The 15,912-nt window shown below is 40.5% G+C and overlaps 1 protein-coding gene across 1 annotated transcript in view; it reads right to left on the reverse strand.

The window, feature by feature from the left end:
• The window catches only part of LOC132711605 (vomeronasal type-2 receptor 26-like), a 35,041-nt gene extending 23,614 nt beyond the window's left edge, over nucleotides 1-11,427 (reverse strand). Inside the window, exons 1-3 of the mRNA XM_087893478.1 lie at nucleotides 11,290-11,427; nucleotides 10,532-10,601; nucleotides 10,178-10,333 (exon numbers count right to left, since the gene is read on the reverse strand). Of these exons, the coding sequence (XP_087749604.1) occupies nucleotides 10,178-10,333; nucleotides 10,532-10,601; nucleotides 11,290-11,427 (364 nt within the window). The remainder of the gene's footprint in view (nucleotides 1-10,177; nucleotides 10,334-10,531; nucleotides 10,602-11,289) is intronic.
• Nucleotides 11,428-15,912: the final 4,485 nt, after the last annotated feature.

Here is a 15,912-nt window from a genome sequence, read left to right on the forward strand (position 1 = left end):
CTGAGTTTCCTGAAGTGGACAACTGAAAAAATGATCTAGTAAAAAGAAAAGGCAACCAAAAGAGCAACATGCAAACAAAAGCAAATAAAACACCCCCAGGAGCAAAACAAATTAAAGTTTAATTTGTGTGCATTGTTCAATGGACTGTTAAATTAGCCCACCCAGTCACATGACCTAGCCATGCCCACCTAGTCATATGACCACCTAGACACACCCTCCCAGCCGATCCAGCCCCCAAACAGTTTGACGGACCGTGAATTGGCCTCCTGTTTAAAAAGTTTGAGGACCCCTGATATAAGTGCTCAATACAGACTGCATTAAAATCTCAGAAGTCAACACAAAGGTGTAGCCCCCATCTTTATTTTCGCAGAAAAGGAAGGATACCACCACCCAGGACCTCGCTGGCTGAATGAATCGCTTTTTAAGATTTTTTTCTATGTACGCCTTCATCTCTGTCAGTTCCTGTGGGGTCATAGAATACATTTTGGGCTTGGGTAGTTTAAACCCAGGGACAATCTCATTAGTGCAATCCGTGGATTGGTGAGGAGGTAGAGCGTTACACTCTCGTTCGCTAAACACCTCCTTCAGGTCTTCATATACTCTAGGGAATTCTCCATCATCTGTTGTTTTAACACAGGGTGGTGCGATACTTCGCCCCTCCCTATCTGGTCTTGGTTTTTAGGTTTCTCCTCATGGGATGGTGGGTCAGGGCCAATCCCTATCTGCAGGTGGTGAGAGCCAACTCCCCCCCCATATCATTGGGCCCTTCTTATCTAACCATGCTAGGCCAAGTAATATCTCCTCCGTAATGCTTGGGACGATGATAAACCTCCGTGTCTCTCGATGTTGCCCTATCTCCAGTACCACCCTCTTTGTGACATGTGTGGCTGGTTGACCCCCCAACAATGACCCATCCATTTGCTCAAAGTGTATTGGCTTTCCCAATGACCTAAGGCCTACCCCCAAACTGGCAGCTACTGTAGCAGTCATCAAACAACGAGTACACCCTGAATCAATCAGGGCTGTGCAGTTCCATCGAACTGCACAGAATCTTAGCTAGAGGTTCTCCCAAACTCCTGCAAATCCCCAGCAGCCCACCTCTGCATGCACCTTCATAACCAACAGGACTCATAAGATGCCACTTCTGTGTATTGACTATACCTCATCACATGGCAACCAAAGAGATCATCTAGCAGACTCATTTAGCTATTGAAGATGAACCAAGAGAGTATGATTACTGCAAAACACCACACAACAAGAACCCAAGGCAGGATCTCTCTCCAAATCACCACTGATTGGAATATACCCCAGGAAAAGTTGGCAAAGCAGCATAACATAGTGCTGCCCATACTAATCCTGTGAGTTGATACGGAAGGGTAGAGTGGTTGCTTGTTTCAAAAACCACATTGATCTAAAGAATGAGGGGGGGGAGCAGCTCAGAGATCTAAGGATCTATCCACTGCTTCAGGCTGCATGAGTTCAAATTATTTCCAAATATTGGAGCAAGATTCGTCTAAAGGCATCAACCCCCACCTTGACTTGCAATAATTCTTGGCTCCAACTGAGAATTATGTTTCAGAAATTTTGGCTGATAGATGCTAACAAATAATTTCATATGCCCATGCAAGGATTTCTCTGGATTACCTACACCCAGGAGTGCAGGTGGCAATCAAAACAGGGCTACAGAATGATATATTATCAGAATATTCATGAACTGGTATAGACATGGCAACAGGTCAGCCAAGAGCCTTGGTAGTACAGTGGTCTAAGGCACCCTGTTATTAAGCTGGTTATTAAGACCAGCTGCCTGCAATTAATGCAGGTTCGAATCTCGCCAAGGCTCAAGGTTGACTCAGCCTTCCATCCTTTCTAAGGTAGGTAAATTGAGGACCCAGTTGTGGGGGCAATAAGATGACTTTGCATAAATATACAAAAGGATGAAGGCTATTGCTGAGCACATTGTAAGCCACCCTGAGTCTCCGGAGAAGGGCGGCATATAAACCAAAAATTAAAAAAAAAATTAAAAAAAATGTATAGGCATAGCAACTAAGTCAGCCAATGAGGGCTGTTTGGGAGCTGAGACTGGAAGGAGCCTGGCCATGGATCTGTAGCTCGGAGGTCTGTGCTGAGAACTAAACTAGTCTGGTCCTGTCTCTCTGCTGAGAATTGAAAGTAAAACTAGTCTGCTGTACTCTGCTTGTGTTTTGTTTGTAACTGCTACCATGTTGGAAGGATCTGCTGTTGGAATTGTACATTTATTTATGTGTTATGTATATAAAGATAAGTTAATGAATCCTGCTCCATCAGTTATTTGTGTGTGCCTTCTGGATGTGATTTCTGCAACAAACTCTGACATGTGTGCAGATGAAATAAGGATGGAGAAGTATTGAAAGGGCAACATCTTTTCTGCCACAATACAAAACTTAATAACAGCTCTAGCTCACATTTGGTAGAGTTAGTCATTTGTGAAGTCCCAGTTATGCACTACACATCTCTTGTTTCCCTTAATTCTTCAGTGAAACATGGGTAACAATGAATTCTATGAAAGAGGATAGGTTGCATGGGTGCAATTTGGTTCAAAGCCTCCTCTTTCTCACTTTCTCCTCCTCCTCCAAGTTTGGTGTTTCTGGACAATGTTGTGGAAATGCTTTGACATTTCTTCTCCTGGGATGTTTTTTCAACTTTCCAATTCGAGATTGCATCTAGGAATTCTGCATTACAGATCAACATCAACAACTTCATATAAGAATTTTTAATGTGTTTTTAATGTGTTTAAAATAAAAAAACTTTTTAAAAATTAAAAAAAAATTAAAAAAAAGAACTGCTGCGAGTCCTCCTCCAATTCCTCTTGTGCATTCTCCTCCTCCTCCTTTTCCTTTGTCTTAGTCAAATCTTAAAATAGGTTGTGTGAATCTGAAAACAGTTACTGTGAGAATGACCTTAAGGGTCCTAATGGATGATAATTTAAATACAAGCTAGCAGTGTGTGGCAGCAGTCAAAGAAACTAAATGTTTGTTGTATAAAAAGCTAAATGTTTTTTGTATAAAGAAGCATAAATTGGTTGCAGGACTTGGGTTTGGTTAATCTAGAGAAAAGGATTAGGGGGGAGATGCTAGAACTATTCCAGTATTCGAGAGTTTGCCACAAAGGGTGTGTGTGTGTGTGTGTGTGTGTGTGTGTGTGTGTGTGTGTGTGTGTGTCAATTTATTTTCCAATGCATCGGAAGGCAGGACAAGAAACAATGCATGGAAACTAATCAAGGAGAGAAGCAACCTGGAATTAAAGAGAAACTTCCTAACAGTGAGAACAATTAACCAGTTGAATAGCTTGCTGACAGCAGTTGTGGGTGTTTCATCACTGGAGTTTTTTAAGAAGAGCCTGGATAGTCACTTGTCTGGAATGGTGCATGATCTTCTGTTTGAGCAGGAAGCTGGACTAGAAGACTTCCAAGGTCTCTTCCAGCACTATGCTGATTGATTGAGATATAAATATTTATGCACAGTTTTGCTGAGCTTTGGCATTTACTACTTATTATGGTTTAATTAGTTGCATCTGTTAAATGAAAATTATATTGGCAAGCAGGTATTATTATGTAGATGTCAGTTTGCTACAATATTTAAATGCAATTCCTAACCCTACAAATAAATTTATTTTTTTGAGACATGGTGGCACAGTGGTTAGAGTGTAATTCTGCAGGCTACTTCTGCTGAGTGCTGGCTACCTGCAATTTGGCAGTTCAAATCTCAATCTTCCATCCTTCCGAGGTGGGTAAAATGAGGACCCAGATTGTTGGGGGCGATATGCTGACTCTGTAAACCGCTTAGAATGGGCTGGAAAGCACTGTGAAGTGGTATATAAGTCTAAGTCTAAGTGCTATCTCTATTGGTATTTATATCCTCTTTTCATTCCTCTGAGTTCACTTTTAGTTGTTAACTTATCCCCAAAGTTTTTCTGTGATCTATGTATTTCTCACCCATTTCCTCTCCCCCGCCCTTATTTTTGGGCTATTATTACTTTTTGAAATAGAACAAAATGAGAAAAGAAGTTCAAACTTTATCACATTTCCTCCTCCTTACCTTCCCCTCCCTCCTTTATTTTTTTCATTAGTATGTCACACCTCAGGTTCCTATGGTCTCTCTTTTCTGTGACAGCCTTCAATATATCTTACGGCAGGTGTACTTTTCTATTTCTCACAAAAATCCACCTAGACTTACTTACTGGCTTACTTATTTACTTACTGATTTATTACATTTATTTGCCACCTATCTTGCTGTGGGCCTCCTCTAGGCAGCTTACAATAATGAAAAGAAGGAAAATGAAAAGAATGTAAACAGAACAGAAGTAAAATAATAAAACCATAAAATAAACAATGACAAAGGAATACAGGGAAATAATACATCGATATGAAAACCATAAAGATGGATGGGTGGAGAGCAGAGACAAGCAGTGGGAAGGTGGAGTCTGCCATCGATCTACCTCATGTGTTAAACTCCCATTTGGTCCCAAACCAATTGGCAGAATCATGTCTTAAATTAAGGTTTTTGTGAAAGGACAGGAGGGTGTGGATGGATTTTACAGGATTAAAAGGTTCCAAAGGGTAGGTGCTGCAGCAGAGAAGACTCCTCTTATGGATCCCGATAATCAGAGATCTTTGAACAACGGGATCCAAAATAGGCGCTCTCTGCTGGCACAAGCAGAACAGACTTGTCCTAACAGGATAAGGCAGTTCATCAGAGAGCCTGGACCTATGCCCTTAAGGACTTTAATGGTCATAACTAACACCTTGAACTGCAGTCAGAAGCACATTGGTAGCCAGTGAAGTTTTTGGAACACAGATGGATCACCCTAGAGGAACCAAAGACTACTGCTGCTGCTGCACTATGCACCAGCTAAAGCTTTTGAGCAGACCTCAAGGGTAGCTTCATGTAAATGGAGTAGTCCAGATGAGAGATAACCAGGGCTTGAGTAACAAAGCACAGGGAGTCATGATCCAGGAAAAGTCACAACTGGTGCACAAACTGGAGTTGTGCAAAAGCTCCCGTACTTACACCTGCCGTCTGTTCTTCGAGCTGGAGTTGTGACTTCAAGAGAACCCCCAGCTTGCAAACTGGGTTTGAATAGATAACACAGAACTAAGAATGAAAAATTCTCACATCCTGGAGTTCCCTGTACCCAAAGCCCATCAGTTTTGCCAGGGTTATGTAGGAAACATGGTATAAGAATTCATTCAAAATGTTATATTTCACAACTGTGTATTTTTGGTTTAAAAAAACCAAAGAATTAGTTTTCAATCAGTTCTTCAAGATGGTCAGTAGCCCTTTAATGAGGCAAATAAGGATTCTGTCACAATTTAGAGAGGAGCGAGTAAATCAGTTTCTTTTTTTTAAAAGAAATTTTATTGAATTTATAAACATATATATATTTACATTTTCATTAATATCAGATGTGCAGTGTTTTTAACGATATACAAAATATATTTCTGGTGTCATTTAGGTTACTTTTTGCTTTTATTTAACACACCTTTTAGTTATAAGCTCTTCTGGTGGCTGGGTTTTCTCTTTCCAATATTGTGCGTAGGCCAATCTAGCAGCTGTAATTATATGTATTATTAAATGAATCTTTTCCTTTCCATATGGCTTCTTTACTATTCCCAGGAGAAATATTTCCGGTGTCAATTCAATATCTTCCCCAATTATTTCTTGTAACCATCCCCTGATCTTACTCCAATATCCTTTCGCTTCAGGGCATGTCCACCACATGTGAAAGAAGGTGCCTTGACCATAGCCACATTTCCAGCAGTTGGGGTGTATGTTATGATACATTTTTGCTAGCCTAGCCATGGCTAAATACCACCTGTGAAGCATCTTATAATGGTTTTCCTTATATGTCGCGGCTCTGGTCAATTTAAAGTTCTTATTCCATGCCTCTTCCCATTCATTAAAATGTATGTCATGTCCAATATTTTTCTCCCATGCACTCATTTGATTCTTTGTTATATCCTCAGCTCTGTCTTCATCTAATAGATAATTGTATAATTTAGCCAGGATCTTTTTACCTGTTCCCATCAGGACTTTATCCAACCCATTATATCCTAGTTCTAAGCCACATTGTTCTTTATCTTTCTGATACCTGGATTTTATTTGTAGATAGGTCCACCAGTCTAGATTTACTCCTTGCTCTCTCAAGGCATCATTTGATTTAAGATTTCCTCCTTCATCTAAAATGTCTTTATACCTGCATATTTTCTCCATTCCCCATCTATTGGGATAGATCAGGGCCTCCATCGTGGAGAGCCATCTTGGGACTTTTTTTATAATATCTCTGCCTAATTCCAGTCCATGTTTGTATCAATGAATCTCTAATTTTATGTCTATGAAAATATGTTTTCTTTTTCTTCTCTGTGTCCCATAGGTATGCATGCCACCCTTTTTGTAGACCGTGGCCTTCTAGGGTTAAAATCCTCTTATTTTCCAGGGTGGCCCAGTCCCTTATCCAGACTAGCTTAGCTGCCCTATAATATGTTTCCCAATTGGGAAGTCCAAATCCTCCTATATCTCTTTTACCCCTTAAAATTTTAAGAGAGAACCTCGGCTTTTTCCCCTCCCATACAAATTCCCTGATAATTTTATTTAATTCTGAGAAATTTTTTTTATCTAAATTCACTGGTATATTTTGATATAAAAATAGTACTTTGGGGAGGATGTTCATCTTAATCGCAGCTATCTTGCCCAAAAGTGACAATTTTATTTTCTTCCATCTATCTAGGTCTTGTTTCATTTTCCTAATTAAAGGGGTATAATTATCATCTTTTAAGGACGAACACCTTGTAGCTATCCAAATTCCTAGATACTTAATTTTTTTAACAACCTATAGTCCCAACAATTCTTCCATCTCTTTCTTCCGAACCTCGGTTATATTCTTGGTCAATATTTTGCTTTTAGTTTTGTTCAATTTAAAACCTGCCACCTCTCCGTATCTGCCCAATTCCTCTAGCACTTTTTGTCCCGATTCTATAGGGTCTTCTAAGATTAAGGCTACATCGTCCCCAAATGCTTGAGTTTTGTAAACCTCTTTCCTAATCTTTAAACCTTTTATTTCCTCGTTATTTCTAATTTTCCATAGCAGGACTTCTAGAGCCAAAATAAACAATAATGGTGACAGGGGGCATCCTTGCTTTACCCCCTTCTAATCTGGAATGTTTTTGTCCTGTCTCTGTTTACTAAAATACTCACCTTTTGATTATCGTAAATAGATTTTATCATCTTTTCAAAAATTGTTCCGAATCCCATTACCTCAATTTGTTTAACCATAAATTTCCAATTTAAATTATCGAATGCCTTTTGGGCATCTACAAAAACTAAGGCCATCTGTTTTTCAGGGTGTTCTTCATAATATTCTAGGATATCCAACACAGTTCTCAAATTATCCCTAATTTGCCTCCCCGGGAGGAATCCATTTTGATCTTTATGTATCTAAGTGTTTAGTATTTTTTTGGTTCTTTCCGCCATTATGCTCATAAATAGCTTATAGTCAGTATTTATGAGGGAAATTGGTCTATAATTCTGAATTTGTTTTAGGTCGGCACCTTCTTTCGGCACTAGTGTGACATGTGCTTCCTTCCACAACTCTGGGATTTTAGAACCCATCAATACATCATTGAAAATTTCCACTAATTTTGGTTGTAATATTTCTTCTAGTTTTTTGTATATTTCCCCTGGGAATCCATCCGGGCCTGGCGATTTATTATTTTTAAGTTTAGAGAGAACTGTTTTTAGTTCTTCAGCTGTTATCTTTCTATTAAGCATTTCTATCTCTTCCTCTGTTATTTGCAGAAGCTCTGTGTTTGCCAAATATTGCTCTATTTTTCCTTCTGAAACCTCCTCTTCTTTATATAGAGTCTCATAAAACTCCCTAGCTCTTTCTAGTTTACCCTCTTCTTTGTTCAATAGCTTCCCCTTAGAGTCTTCTAATATATGAATTGTCCCCTTTTCGTTTTCCTTTTTCAATTTATAGGCTAGCCACCTGCCCGACTTGTTGGCATTCTCAAAATAATACTGTTTCGTTCTTTTTTATTTTTTGCACTAGCTCCTCTTGGTCAATGATGTTCAGTTTGTGTTTCCACATCAGCCAACTTTCTTTAGCTGTTTCATCTCCCGGGTTTTCTTGGAGTTTTCTTTCTGCTTCTCCTAAGTGGTTTAAATAGTCTTCCAGGATCTTTCTTTTTTCCTTACTTTTGTATGCACTGTATGATATCACAACCCCTCTTAAGTAGGCCTTCATTGCATCCCATACTATTGCACGAGGTGTTCCTTGATTTTCATTTTCCTTGAAAAAGGACTTTACTTCTTCTTTAAGTGTTTTTGCACATTCTTTATCACTCAATAGTTTGGCATTAAATCTCCATCTCTGTTGTTTCTTTCTCTTTACACTCTTCCACCTTATTTCTAAGGGGTTATGATCTGCCCAGGTGCTTGGGTTGATTTCTGCCATTCCTATTTCTAATCCAAGCTTCCTGCTGACCCATGCCATGTCTATTCTGGACCACGACTTTTGTGGGTTTGAATAAAATGTATATTATCTGTCATTTGGGTGTAGAGTTCGCCATATATCAATTAAATTCAGTTCATCCACTAAATCATAGAAAGCTGTCGGTAAATTTGCCCTTTTATTTTTCTTAGTTTTATTGCTTTTATAATCTTTATCCAAGTCTACAATACCTTTAAAATCATCTATTATACAAATTTCATTATATTTCATTTTTCCTAATTGCTCATGAAGTTTCTTAAAATATTCTCCCTGTTTTTTATTTGGAACATATATACCTACTAACAGTATTTTGGAGTTCCCTCTCCTAATCTCAATCATAAGAGTTCTTCCCTTTGTATCATTAAACTTTAGCTTTGCTTCAATTCCTTTCTTTACGTAGATTACCACCCCACTCTTCTTTTTTTCTGATAGTGAAGTGAATGTTTTAACAGGGAGCCTGTTCCTCCTTGTGTAATTTGTCTGTACTCTGTATACGTCATCTAATTCTCTAATTATCTCTTGCTTATCTTGTTGGAGTACGTCTGCAATCAACTCTGCCATCTTCTCTTCCAGGTCCTCCTCTTTGTCTTTGGTGATATTTTGGAAACACAGGTAAAAGGACGCCCGGTCCATCTCCAATTGTATTATCGAATCCTCTAGCTCTCTATTTTGCATTGTGAGTGTTTGGTCCACAGTGTCTAATTTCTTCTCGGTTTGTTCTATTCTTGTTTTACTTTCTGAATTCTTTGTTCGTTGTTAAATATTGAGACTTGAATCTCATTCATCTTCTGGTCCAGTGCATGGATATCTATTTTTAATTCGGCATGGTTGTTTGACATTTTTTCCTGCATGGCCATCATAGTTTCTTGGATTAAGGTCAATGATGATTGAATAGTTTGTATTGTTGGTGTTGCTATGTATTTTTCCATTTTTGCCAGTCCTTCCATTGATTTCAGTCCTACTAACATACAATGATTTTCTAACCTCTCTTAATAGATGCTTAGATGCTATTAATAATATATGATACCACACTACTATCAAAATAATGCAATACTTATAATCTAAAACTTAATTTTCTATATCCAACTTAATTCCTGATAATCTATATATAAATTAATATGAATAAATACTATAGATACTATAGATACTATAGATAGGAGTACATACAATTTTAAATAGATGAATGAGTCTAAAAGCTAAATATGATATTGAATTTAAAGATATATACTATATATGCCAAATCTAGAAATTAATTGATGAAGGAGTTAATAATTCTTATTAATAATTATATTTAAACAATCAGGATATTGATATTGAAGAAAAGGTTGTCAAAGAGTATTAAAGTTGTTGTTTTTTCCTCTCTCTCCTTTTGGAATGTAAACTATTCTTTATTACTCAACCTCCGATCTTCTCCAGGCTTCTTTTTTCACCAAGTCCATTAATCAAAGTCAGCACTCTATAGTATTTCTTGCTGCTAGACTGTCCATGAGTCAGCCATTTCAATTCTTCCTCAGTCAAGTCTCTATAATGGCTGTGCTTCCTGCTCCCTGGAACAGTCAAGCATGATCCACCCAGCTTCAGCCTCCAATAGATCTACTGCAATAGTCAACAAAAGGAAAGAAATATCTTCTGAGTTCTTTTTTCTTCTCACCGATCTTCTCTTTGCGCACGTGATTTCGACACATCAGCTCTTTTATTTTCCTTGCTGGCTTGTCGGGCACTATATCTTTTCGGTTTGCTCTCTGCTTACAGTCGCCGCTCTTTTCCTCTTCGAGCCTTTCACACCCGACTCCACCGACCCCTCTTTCTGATGGCAAATTTCACATAGGCAGGGAAGGTGTGTTAGTCCGATTTCAACACTGCAGCCTCTGATCTTCCTTGCTTCCTATCTGGTTGCTGGTTACCACAGCTTCGGGTCCGCCATTAATTGGCTGACTCACATGTATTGGATTGACAGAGCCGCCCGGTCTTGCGATCAGCGTTTGTACTCCGTGTTCACGCTCACCCAGCTCACTCTCTTGTCCGTGGGGCTCTCCAGGCTCCACGCCCCCAAAGGGTTCCCCAAAACACGGTGACTAGTGGTGTTGAGGAGCAGCAGTCACTCACTCAATGCCATGTCGCCACGGATCGTCAACCGGAAGTCCAAGTAAATCAGTTTCATTTCTTTGTCAGCTGTTCCTTTCTGTTCAAATCGGGCCTCAGAATAATAATGTAACATTTGGGGGAAAAGATGCAACCCAGTAATCCAGCTGCAGAAGCCAAAATGGAAAAGATCTCAACAGCTACCATGTATTTTCCCTTGGTGCTCAGATAAGTGGGAAGAAAGGATATACAGACACTACAAAAGACCAACATGCTGAAGGTGATAAATTTGGCTTCATTAAAGCTGTCAGGTAACTTCCTAGCTAGGAAGGCAACTGAAAAGCTGACAGCAGTCAAGAATCCCAAGAAACCAAGAACAATATAAAACATAGTGGTTGAACCTTCTTTACATTCTAGGACAATTTCTTCAGCCATGGAGTGCATGTCAGAATCTGGGAATGGGGGGAAAATTGCCAACCACACTGCACAAATGGAGAATTGTGTCAAAGAGCATGAAAGAACTATAGCGTTGGCCAGCCTTTTCCCCACCCATTTCCTCATTTTGGATCCGGGCTTGGTGGCCCTGAAAGCAAGGACCACTATGATTGTTTTCCCCAATATACAAGAAAGAGCTACAGAGAAGATGATGCCAAAAGAAGTTTGTTGCATGAGACATTTCACCTTATCTGGTTGCCCAATGAAGAGCAAAGTGCAAAGGAAGGAGAGGAGGAGAGCAATGAGAAGAATGTAGGTGAGGTTCCGGTTGTTGGCTCTGACAATGGGGGTGTCCCGATGCTTAATGAAGATTCCCAGGACCATAACTGAGATGAAAGAAAAGAAGGAAGCAATAGCTGTCAAGCTAATTCCCAGAGTCTCTTCATGAGACAAAAATGTGATGTGTTTTGGAATACAAAGGTTGTGAGCTTGGTTTGGGTACCGATCTTCTGAACATGGGAAACAGTCATCTGCATCTGGAAAAGAAATTATTGCAGTCACGTGTTTAATGTTATAGACAACAACCCATTACCTTATTGGTCATCATTTCAGAGATATTTCCTTTCCTGACAGTGAGCATTTGAAAATTAACTTCCTTCCTTCCTTCCTTCCTTCCTTCCTTCCTTCCTTCCTTCCTTCCTCCCTCCCTCCCTCCCTCCCTCCCTCCCTCCCTCCCTTCCCTTCCCTTCCCTTCCCTTCCCTTCCCTCCCTCCTCCATCCATCCATCCATCCATCCATCCATCCATCCATCCATCCATCCATCCCTGATACATGAGGCCCTGGTGTCCTTGAGATTTTTCTATGCTAACCCCTTTTGCAAGACGTATTCAATTGGTCCAGCTCCAGTGAGGTTGGGGAGTTGTTTCATAGGATCTGCTTTATGGGCCTGCCAAATCTCTCACTATCCAACTAGAGTTTGGATAGAATTGAATAGGGTCAGGCCCATGTAACTTTTTTCATCCCATTGAACCAGCCATTCTCTGTACTTCATGGAGGATTTGAGAGAGTTGAAAAGAGTCAAGAGACATCTAGAGCATTGCTGGAGAAAGATGAGGGATGAATCAGAACAATAACAAGATAGAGTCACTATTAAGTGTGTATCATTTTTCAAAAAGGTATTGCTGAACACAAACAATTCATAACTTTGGTTCTGTCTCCCACCTGCCCTTTTTAGGGAAGGTGGTTGAGGTGCAGTTCCAGAAGATCCTTGATTAAATGAATTATTTGGATCTGTTTCTGTCAGATTTCAGGGCTGGATATGGGGTGGAAATGGCCTTGGTCATTCTTTTGGATGATCTCTGGAGGTAATGGGTAGGGATAGTACATCCATCCTGGCTCTTCTTGATCATGGTAGGATTTGAGCTTGCTTTGGGAATTGTGAGAGGGAAAAATCTTCTGATCTGGTTCACCCCCTCCCTCTTTGACCAGTTCCAAAGGGAGCAAGAGGTTCAGCCTGCAACACCAACTATGGGGTGCTATATGACTAGGTGCTTTCTCTGTATCTTTTTAGTATCTATATGAAGGTGCTCAGTGACTTCATTTGTCATCACAAATAAAGTGTATCATCAGCATGCTGAGGATACTCAAGTGAATATCTTCCTCTTGGGCAAAGTAACTGATGCTGTGCATCTTCCTTCATAGCATTAGGATGTTGTGGGGGATTAGATGAAGAAAACAGGCTTCAATTGAACCCTGGTTATTTTGAGTGGCTATGAGATTGAAGGCTCTTCTGTATCCAGGGATTGGCCATTTTTGTTCTGGATAGTATTGCACTGCCCCGGCAGACCTATTGTGTAATTTGGGGATTCTCCTGGACTCATGATTTCTGCTTGAGGAGCAGGTGTCAGTCATGTTTAGAAAAGCCTTCACTGAACTTCATCTTCTAAGCAATAGCACTTAGAATTATATACCACTTCATAGTGCTTTGCAGCTCTCTCTAAGCAGTTTACAGGGTCATCGTATTGCATATCCTTATTTTACCAACCTCAGAAGGATGGAAGTCTGAGTCAACCTTGAGCTGGTGAGAATCAGCAGTCAACAGAATTAGCCTGAAATCCTGCATTCTAACCACTGTGCCACCACGGCTCTTATGCACCAGTTGTGGCCTTTTCATCCCTACTCTCTATAACTTGTATCTTGGTCATCTCCCATAGGCAGTGGTGAGATTCAACCAGTTCAGGATGGTTTGGGTGAACTGATTGTTAAATTTCTGGCTGGCCCAGCTCCTTCCTGCTCCGCTCCTTCCAGGAGTCCCCATGTGCCCCATTTCGGCTCCAAGGTAAGTATAGGGAAGGTCCAAAATGGGGCATGGGTGTGCAGCCCATTTTTGCTCCCAGGAGGCTGCAGGTCGGCCTACTAGGCCCAAAATGGGCCGTGGGGGCATCCCCAGCCTGTTTTTGTTCTCAAGGGGGTGCAGGAGGCCACGTGCTGCCTGTCACACCTCCCGACCATGCCCACCATGGCCATTCTAACATTCTGGCTAGTCATTAGGATAGGGAACCGGTTGTTAAATTATTTGAATCCCACCATTGCGCATGTGGATTGTTGCAATGCAATCTATATGGGGCTACTCTTGAAGAGGCTGTAGCAGGTGCAGAATGTAGCATCACAAACAATATTGTATACCCCTAGGGTTCCACATATAGCACCTCTGCTATACAAACTCCAATTTTTCTCAGTTGCTTTTGTGTCCAATTCAAGGTATTTGCTATTACCTTGAAAATCCTTTTGCTGATTACTTGAGAATCCATCATCCCCACTATATGATCCCATCCCACCTAATCGGGCAGGGAGGGTATATTGCAGATTCTGTCATTTAAGGAATTTTGGCTGGCAGGTCGCAGAAAGAAAGCCTTTTCTGCTGTTGCCCCTTCTCTGTGGAACACCTTACTCTGAGCTGTGAGGTCGGTCCTTGGACTTCATCAGCATTGGAGTTGAAGACTGATATGCAACCCTGGGTGTCATGAGGGCATTCTTTTCACCTTCATATTTTAACATTTAATGCTGCAACCCTACTTTTAAATTTTGTTTTTAACTTTATTCTTTATTCAACCAAGAGCCCTGGTGGTGCAGCAGACTAAAGCACTGTTATTAACATCAGCTGCCTGCAATTACGGCAAGTTCAAATCTTACCAGGCTCAAGGTTGACTCAGCCTTCCATCCTTTCTAAGGTAGGTAAAATGAGGACCCGGATTGTGGGGGCAATAAGCTGACTTCGTATAAATATACAAAAGTATAAAGGCTATTGCTTAACGCATTGTAAGCTGCCCTGAGTCTCCGGAGAAGGGCGGCATATAAATCAAATTAAAAAAAAAAATTCTTATTTATATCTTTATACGAAGATATGCTTTTATGCATATAGTCTTGTGAAAAAAAAATCAGGGGTGTTATGATAACAGTGTTCCAATATTTGAGGGGATGACGCAAGGAAGAGGTGCTCAATCTATTCTCCAAAGCACCTGAAGGTAGGACAAGAAACATTGGATGGAAACTGATCAAGGAGAGAAACAACCTAGAACTAAGGAGAAATTTCCTGACAGGGATAACAATTAATCCAGTAGGTGCTTCAGCATTGGAGGTTTTTAAGAAGGTATTAGATAACCACTTGTCTGAAAAAGTATAGGGTTTCCTGTTTGAGCAGGGATTCGGACTAGAAGACCTCCAAGGTCCCTTCAAACTTTGTTATTCTGTTGTACTAACAAATTTTTTCATTTATTTAGGAATTTTTTATTGCCGCCTATTCACATATGGCAACTCAAGGCAGCTTACAAGAATATAAAAACCTTATATAAAAACTATAAAATTAATAAAAGAGACAATTTTATAATACATTAATAAAATAAAATAATAAAATAAAATAACCCCCAACTCCAACTTGGTGACAATATATCATACAAACGGGATGCATCCCACTCTGGGCTCCCCAGACCCGCTGGCAGAACCAGGTCTTCAGTGCCTTCTGGAAGAGTGTTAGAGTGGAGGCCATTCTGGTCTCTGGGGGAATGATGTTCCAGAGAGAGAGAGCCACCATGGAGAAGGCCCTTCTTCTGGGTTCCACCAGATGTATCTCCCTAGGGGATGGGACCCACAACATTCCTTTCCTCCCTGTTCTGGTGTGTCAGGTAGATGTGATTGGCAAGAGATGGTCCCTCTGATAATCTGGTCCCAAGCAATTAAAGGTTTTAAAGGTGACAGCCAGTACCTTGAATTGCACACAAAAGCAGATTGGCAACCAATGCAGCTCCTGCAGGAGAAGTAATACATATGCACATTGAGGTCTGCAGAAAACCATGCAGGCCCCTGCATTTTACACCAACTGGTGCTTCCGGATGCTCTTCAAGGGCAGCCCCATGTAGAGCACATTGCAATAGTCAAGACAGGAAGTGACCAGGGCATGAGTTTTTTTTTTTAATTTGATTTATATGCCGCCCTTCTCCGAAGACTTAGGGCGGCTTACAATGTGCTCAGCAATAGCCTTCATCCTTTTGTATATTTATACAAAGTCAGCTTATTGCCCCCACAACTGGGTCCTCAATTTACCTACCTTAGAAAGGATGGAAGGCTGAGTCAACCTTGAGCCTTGGCGAGATTCGAACCCTGCAGTAATTGCAGGCAGCTGCTCTTAATAACCAGCTTAATAACAGGGTGCCTTAAACCCCTGTACTACCAAGGCTCTTGAGTGATAGTGAGTAGGGATTGTTGGTCCAGGAAAGGGCATAACTGGTGCCCAACTGGCCATGACCGCCACTTGCTCTTCGAGGAGGAGTCACAAGTCCAAGAGAACCTTCAGATTATGCACAGGGTCTGTCT

Source organism: Pantherophis guttatus, chromosome 4 (assembly GCF_059756535.1).
Source record: "Pantherophis guttatus breed Tessera chromosome 4, ASM5975653v1, whole genome shotgun sequence".
NCBI classification, from domain to species: domain Eukaryota; kingdom Metazoa; phylum Chordata; class Lepidosauria; order Squamata; family Colubridae; genus Pantherophis; species Pantherophis guttatus.